This window comes from Zerene cesonia, chromosome 14 (genome assembly GCF_012273895.1).
Source record: "Zerene cesonia ecotype Mississippi chromosome 14, Zerene_cesonia_1.1, whole genome shotgun sequence".
NCBI lineage: Eukaryota > Metazoa > Arthropoda > Insecta > Lepidoptera > Pieridae > Zerene > Zerene cesonia.
The window spans coordinates 195,662-203,489 of record NC_052115.1 but is presented as its reverse complement, the minus strand read 5'-3'; the positions used below and the strand labels follow the sequence as shown (position 1 = coordinate 203,489).

Sequence of the window (7,828 nt, the reverse complement as noted above, 5' to 3'; positions counted from 1 at the left end):
GAAGAGTATCCTTTGCGATATAGATAGATATATACGTACACAGTCTATGTAATTGCATGTTCAAGGTAAAGGTGCAAACGTGCGCGCCAAGACGTGCAGGACAAAAAAACATTTTCATATGAAATTAAAATATTGGTAAGACGAATATTCACATAAAAGATATATATTCGTTTCTTACAGACGAAATAGCACTTCTGTAATATTTAAAAATATATCATATCATGTAGTGATATGTAAGGATATATTTTTCCCACAACACTTAATTAACCCATGATAATATATGATACATAGTGTTCGATTTTATATTCGATATGCATCTTAAACTAACAACCAGAAATACGTGAGATAGCCGCGACAGTCAACCTCCAGTTGATCAAACTTGTGGAATCGGAATCTGAAAGTCCCGAAGCAGCATTGAAAGAACTAACGATTGATGAAAAAGCACAAACAGAAAACGATAAACAAGAAACAATAAAAAAATCAACAGAAGAAAACCAAAACAAAGAATCAGCAGAATCCAAAGATAGTGAAGAAAGTGGAACAATGGGGGAAAAATTAAATCTAGTTGCAGTTGTTGGAGTCCTCACACAGATGTTGCACCATAACTCTGTGCATACCAAGATAGCGGCGCTCGACTGGATTCTGCATTTGTACAATAAATTACCTAGCGAAGTAAGGATTTTGTGTATTTTTTGGTTTATATATTATTACCAGTTTTACAGTTATCATTGAGTCAAATGGTATGGCATCCTCTTTTTTTTTAAACTTCAAACATTTTTAAACATACGTGTATGTTTTGAAGGATTATTTAAAAATAAACTCAATTTTATGGCCTGAACTTTAAAATCTACAATAAAAAAACTACAAAGCAATATGTGCATATAAGGATACTAAAAATTTTGTAACACGCATCCCTCATTGGTATGATTTTGCGTGATCTTTTAACAAACTACTTAAACTATTGATTAACTATTGATTGAATGAAATTATCTTTAATATGTAGCTTAAGTTTTATAATATTAAATCTATATCTTTATTTTTAATAACAAAACTGAGAGAGCTTGTTTTTTTTATCTTCATGAGCTGATCTCAGCAACTACTAGTCCTATTTCAAAAATTCTTTCAATAAGTACCTATCTCACTAATCTCTAGCCTACGGCAAGTTACGCTTGTACAATAATTTATAAATATTTTACCCAATCCCGCCTCATTTTTTTTCCATTTTTTTTTAATGTGTCAAATGATTGAAGTTTTATGACATCCGCCATCCTGCACTTTGCCAGATGTACCCCCAGACGGAGACCGTGTTCAGCCCCGCGCTGGGCGCGCTCACGGACGGCTCGGACGAGGTGGTGCGCCGCGCCATCGCGCTGCTCGCCGAGATCTGCTCCTGCCAGCCGCAGCCCGCCGCTACCACCACCACCACCACCACCACCACAACAACTGCTGCCATGGCCACTAGCGTCGAGAACGCAGAACTGCCCGTCGGTATGTTGCAAATTAACACCTTTTATATCTACTGGTCTTTTACCACAATTTCTGTTCAATTCGTGTGTATTCTAGTGCTATTTAAAATGATTAGGTCGTGTTTCAGGGAAATGGTAATAAAACATTTGTTTCAGATTTGGAAGCAAGTCCGTATTATTACAAATTCTTGAAAGCGTTGCTGCGGTTGCTCGCAGCCGATGAGAATTTATTAGAAGACCGGGGTGCTTTTATAATCAGGTATTAATATTGTGAATATTTCTGTCAATTTTCAATTATAAAGATGTATCATTGGCGAAGAAAGCAATATCAGCGTTTTGTACAATTAAAGGCAAATCATTAATATTGTTGCCATAAACCATATAAAGGACAGATCCTTGAGGATCGCCAATATCTAGAGAATTTCGTGCTAACATTTCGATTTCAATTTATTTTCTTTATTTTATTTATTGGCATAGTAAACAGTCCATATATAGAACATTAACATAGACATTAGAAAAACAGCTGGTCTGGCGCATGTCCTAATCATAGGCGTCCACAACATTCTTAATATACTTAATATACTTATATTAACCTTGAAGCAAAGATCAATTACACATGCATCTGAACTTTTATTTACCATATTGCATCATGGTCCTTCGAACCAGCGCTGATTGCACTTTATCGAATTACTATTATAATGAGGAGTCATTAGTTCGGAGCGTCGCTAACGGTATATGCGGCGGCAGGCAGCTGTGCGTGCTGCTGCCGGCGGAGGAGGTGTACCGCGCGCTGGCGCGCACGCTGCGCGGCGAGCGCGAGCTGCGCTTCGCGGGCCGGCTCGTGGACGTGCTGTCCGCCATCCTGCTCACCGCGCCCGAGCTGCACCTCACGCGCCGCCGCCTGCGCGCCTTCCGCGACCCGGTAACTGTGCGCCCCCCCCACACCCCCACCCCTCCACCGCGCTCCTAGAAGTAACAAACAAACCTGTTGCACATTACAAACAGTTATTCCAACTATTTCTTTTTTTTTCTAAAATGGTCAAATTATAACATTTACTCCCTAACATAAACATCTGCTTAATACAATCCACGGGACGTCGGCAGAGCACGCACGCGCTGTTCCAGTCGCTGTACCAGTGCTGGTGCCACAGCGGCGTGGCGCTGCTGGCGCTGTGCCTGCTCACGCACAACTACGCGCACTGCAACCGGCTCATATCCACCTTGTATCCTTTTCAACTTTGCTCGTTTCATTTGATAAAGCTGGTCATTTGGAATTAAAAACGATATATTATGATATACGATACGATACGATAACGAGAGACTTCATAATTCATGGATAAATATCAGCCGTATCATCTTGGTATATTACTTCTGACTTATTAGATTTATATGACAAATAAAGTTTCAATAAAGTTTCACATAAAATATTACTGAAAAAGATGCTTACGGATGTGAAATCAATTCTTACAATGAATAAAATCTTACTTGATTAAGTGAAGTTTTATGATGGCAACGGTTATCATTCTTATTAGCCCACTACTGTGCCTAAGAGTACAACATAAATTCTCAGGGCTCTCATTAAGGTCCAATACTATTTAACACATTCGTTAATGAATTCACAAAGTTTCATGTACGCTGAAGTTTATAAATTCTTCATAATATTCAACACATTACGTAAATCGATTTGATCGGCTAAATGCAGCTTTATTTATAGGAAACTAAATAAAATGTGATGTTGGGGCAAAAATAGCACAACACAACAGTTTAGTGAAAAGTATCTAGGAATAATGTTCTGTTGTTTGATAACAGTTACCGTCCCAAAAAACACCTATATTGCTTCTAAATTAATTATCTTCATAATCATCGATCAGTTGCCTTTGCTCTTTTACCGAAAAAATGCTTAATATTAAAATGATATTATTTTTATGTAATATAAATGTTGATGAAAAGACAAAATTAATAAGGTCTTCTGCTACTTGTGTTATTTTTTAGGTTTATCTAACTATTACTAAACTGTATATATTCCTAAACTATGAATCAGTGGTGATCTAGAGATCACAGTAGAATTTCTTACAGAGATCGACAAATTAGTTCAGCTTATTGAATCGCCAATATTTGCATGTAAGTATAGTTATTTTATTATGTTTTTTTTTTTAAATGATGTGTATTATTGTGTGTTTAAGTGATAAAATAGAAAAGATAAAAGCAAAAGTAAGTATTCCTAGACCGTTTTTTGCCTTGTATATTATTGCACAGAAGTATACGATAGGAAAATATATCTTACAGTGGTTGTTTTTAAACACTTTATTATCAATTCTGTCACCTTTACATAAATGACGCCGGAATTTTGTAAAAACCATAAATTAATTATTGAAGTCACAAGATTTTAAACTCACGAAAAATCGATCATCCAACGATCTACGCCCGTCAAATTCAGGTTGTGAGTGGACGGATCAGACGAATCACATCGAATGCCTATATACAATCTGACATCGATAGACTGTAATCTACTGAAAAATAATGCGTTAAATCTTAAGCAGGAGGTGTGTTCACAATCTCAATAGATCACAATTTTTTGTCAGATTCTATTCTCGTCATAGTGTAATGTAACTGTGACATATACACAAATAATAATAGTGGCCCAAATAGCCCTGGAAAATTGTTAAATTATTTAAGAAATATCAGATCTCTAATCTCTCAATGCGGGTTCCTGTAGTCGAGTAACATTGTCCGTCAGACTTGCGGCTGGAGCTGCTGGGCGGGCGGCAGAGCGCGGCGCTGCGCGGGGCGCTGTTCGGGCTGCTCATGCTGCTGCCGCAGGGCGCCGCCTTCCACGCGCTGCGCCACCGCCTGCACACCGCGCCGCCGCCCGACGCGCCCTGCCTGCTGCCGTACGTGCCCCCCCCACCTCAGCTCCGCCCCGCCCCGCCCACCCATTTGTGATACGTGCTACGTTTGTCCAGGGACAGCGAGACTGCGATGGCGACCGAGGGCGCGCCCGACATCGACTTCGAGGCGCTGCTGGACGAGTTCCGGCGGGTGCAGGCCGCGCACCGACACTACCGCCTCGCCGAGCGACGCATCGACCGCCGCGACCGACCCTACCTGTAGCTCTCTGGTAATTGATAAAACTGCCTAACCAGCTTGATTCCGCGGGGCGCAGCTAGTGCAATAATAAGTATAAAATAACCTGAATTTTATGTATCTTGTTTCATGTGACGTAGTTCACACCCCACTACTTGACCTGCACCAGCTTTTAAGCTTAATTGTACCGTTTGGACTGACACAACGGACGCGATAGTAGCTAGAACAGAATGAATAACAAGATGATGCTGAGACTTGTTACAGTCAGGACAGACGGACCGGTGTACAATAGTAATCCTTCTAACACTCGGTCACATATAAAAATTTAGTTATATTTCCAGAATTTTCATAAAGTTCTTGGTGCCTTAGAACTATTTAAACCCAATATAAATTAGTATAAGAATCTCTATAAAAACACCTAGATGTCCGGTCTCAGCGTTGTATTATGTTTTCATCATTATTAATATTACTAGTTAATTTAGAATTTAGATCAATTGAACGCGGCTGCTCGTGAAACCTAAGAGTTTAATGTTACCTTAATACAAAACTCGTTATAGATATCGAATAAGTTTCTAAAAAGGAATTTTTAATACTGTCTGCCTGTGATGGTCTAGTTATTTAAAACTAAGTAGACACAACTTCATTTGTACTTTTTGTAATGTTATGATTAGAAAAATATGCTTAAGAAATTACTATTATACCCTAGGTATATTTGTTCTACAAAATTTGTAAATATTTAATTTTACATGATAGGATCTAGGATCAAAATAAATCTATTTATACATTCCAAACTATGTTTGTTTTATTTTAATCATCCAATGCCAAAGAGTTTGAAGCTCATTTCGATTGTACATTGAAACAGAATTGCCTTACCGTACTGGAATCAGTTATTTAGTAAGCTAGAATTAATGCCTGCATATTGTAATGTAAAAAAAGTCGAATTGTCACCGTAAAATAGTGCACACTTAGATGATATTGTCTGTATTAAACCTATACAATTTTATTATTATTTATCGCTATTAACTAGACTGATTATTATAATCTAACGAATAATTGCGTTCTATAGAAAGCGAATGGTACAATGAGTCTAGTATAAAAGTTATACAGCTAACATATAACTATTTTTTGTAAAATTAATATCGTTTATCCTCTGGATTGCTGCCCTGCCCCACAGATCATCTTTACTTAATGTACAAACACAAAACTGTAAAAACGAAAAAGCTTAAAGCTAAACTTGATAGCAATCAATAAGCCAATAGTAATTTCCGATTTGGCTGCCAATAGAAACAACAAGTAGAAGTACTCAAGTTTAATAGACGAGAACTTAAAAGTTTTCGTATAAACCTAAAATAAACAACAAATAATTCCAGTAAATTAAATAAAGGTAGGAAAAAACAAATACTATTAAACTGTTTATTAAATTATCAAAGAACATGGTACAGTAACAAGTTACATAAATTTAATATTTATTCATTCAAATTCATATTTAATTCCTTAGAAATAGGGGTTTATACATAAATGTCATAATTTTATAGCACTATCAAATAAATAATCGGATCTCAAGTGGATAGACTGTATAAAACTGGAATGATCAAGGCTCAGTGCAGTTGTATATTATGATTATAATTTATGGAAACTACATTTGAGAGCATATTTTTCGTAAAAGCTAGCATAAAACAAAATTATAGTGTTACAATATATTATATTGGATATGCATCCAATATACATATTATGTTTTAATAGTAATACTATAACAAATAATGTTGTGAATGTGAATATACTAATAACTATAACAAATAATGACTTAGTGATACAGAAACGACTTTTAAATGAAAATTAGCAAGCTTCTTAGCATTTCTTTTAAATATGGAGTGAAGTCGACACTTACCCAAAAAATAAAAAATTGTACTATGTTCTTAATAAGGGAAAAATTTTACTGTTTCAAAATGCCAATAATCAATATATTATCAATATAAATTGTATAATTAAAAAAATTTATACCATAATTCTATGAAATGGAACATCATTTAGAGATCTTTTAAACACAATTTATCAGTCAGCTTATAACAGGAGGTAAAATATTGACAGTATTAACTCAAACATAGGGAATATAAACTATTGACATATCTTAAAAATACATAATATTTTCTTACATCCTAATGTTATTTATATTGTAAAGAATAGAAATAAACTCGCCACATGAAGGAATTTTTACTATTCTTTAAAAATTTCTCATATGATTATTATATAACTAAAAATTAAATGTTAATACACTTTTTGTTTGCATTTAAAGATGCATTTGATATTAGTGTTTCCTTTGAGCAAAAACTGCAATGTAATTTCAATCTCTGCCCAAACTATCTAGGTTGTATAGAAAAAAGGTGAACATAGGCCATATCTAACTGCACTAAAAGAATATAACAATAATACGGAATTCTTTATCTTAATGACCATTCATATATATTTCTAAAGTGGAAAGTAGAATAGAAGTTACAGCTAAGTAGTGATGATTTTTTAATTCTACACTATTGGTGTCAATATATCTATTCAACCCTTTTTTTGTATGCGTGTATATTGCTTGTTTTATTAACTTTACAATTTCAAAAGCTAACCCTAGCTAATTGCACATGTGGACTTTGAGCGCGTTTTCAAATGATCACTGTTATTATCCCCCTCCACCTCCTTTAACGTGTCCGGGTCTCTCGAGCTCGCCGATTCGTATATGACCGTCCGTATCCCCGAGTCGAGGGAAGTTAGATCTTCCTCCGAGTTGGTGCACTCGCTGTCACTATCCGAATACACTATTGGCACTTCACTGTCACTTTCACTAACGTTGGTGTCGAGTTGAGTGTCGTTGGGGACGCCATCACTGTGTAGGCTGTCGCACCAGCAAGCGCGCGGGGTCGGCGGGGTTGTCGGGCGCTAGGGGCCCGCGTCGGTTAAGCGCACGAGGCGCGCCAGCAGCGCCGAGTTGTTGGCGAGCGCGGCCGCCACCTCGTCGCCGGCCGCCAGCAGCGCGCGCACGCCGGCCCCGCTGGCCCCCACCCCTCCCGCCACGACTCCCGTTGACCCCGCGGGCCCAGCGGACCCCGCGCGACTCGCCTTCCCGTTGGATACGTTACGCCTGTCTCTTTCCTTGTCAGATGTTGTTGACTCGAGTGACGGTTCGTTCAGCTGTGAAAGAGTTTGTTTGAGAATAATTATAATCAATACTTTAATGACGATACGAAAATAGAAAAAAGACGTCTCTAAACATTTATTTTAACAACTACTACTGA

At 37.3% G+C, this 7,828-nt stretch overlaps 2 protein-coding genes across 2 annotated transcripts in view; one reads left to right on the top strand and one right to left on the bottom strand.

Annotated features, from left to right (window-relative positions):
* The window catches only part of LOC119831885 (protein VAC14 homolog), an 8,410-nt gene extending 3,109 nt beyond the window's left edge, over positions 1 to 5,301 (top strand). Inside the window, exons 6-14 of the mRNA XM_038355454.1 lie at positions 66 to 71; positions 335 to 672; positions 1,284 to 1,488; positions 1,623 to 1,725; positions 2,214 to 2,388; positions 2,571 to 2,689; positions 3,508 to 3,587; positions 4,204 to 4,357; positions 4,430 to 5,301. Of these exons, the coding sequence (XP_038211382.1) occupies positions 66 to 71; positions 335 to 672; positions 1,284 to 1,488; positions 1,623 to 1,725; positions 2,214 to 2,388; positions 2,571 to 2,689; positions 3,508 to 3,587; positions 4,204 to 4,357; positions 4,430 to 4,577 (1,328 nt within the window). The 3' untranslated portion in view covers positions 4,578 to 5,301. The remainder of the gene's footprint in view (positions 1 to 65; positions 72 to 334; positions 673 to 1,283; positions 1,489 to 1,622; positions 1,726 to 2,213; positions 2,389 to 2,570; positions 2,690 to 3,507; positions 3,588 to 4,203; positions 4,358 to 4,429) is intronic.
* A 1,803-nt stretch (positions 5,302 to 7,104) lies between these two features.
* LOC119831974 (inhibitor of nuclear factor kappa-B kinase subunit epsilon) overlaps positions 7,105 to 7,828 on the bottom strand; it is a 7,545-nt gene continuing 6,821 nt past the window's right edge. The window contains exon 7 of the mRNA XM_038355550.1: positions 7,105 to 7,724. Within this exon, the coding sequence (XP_038211478.1) occupies positions 7,473 to 7,724 (252 nt within the window). The 3' untranslated portion in view covers positions 7,105 to 7,472. The remainder of the gene's footprint in view (positions 7,725 to 7,828) is intronic.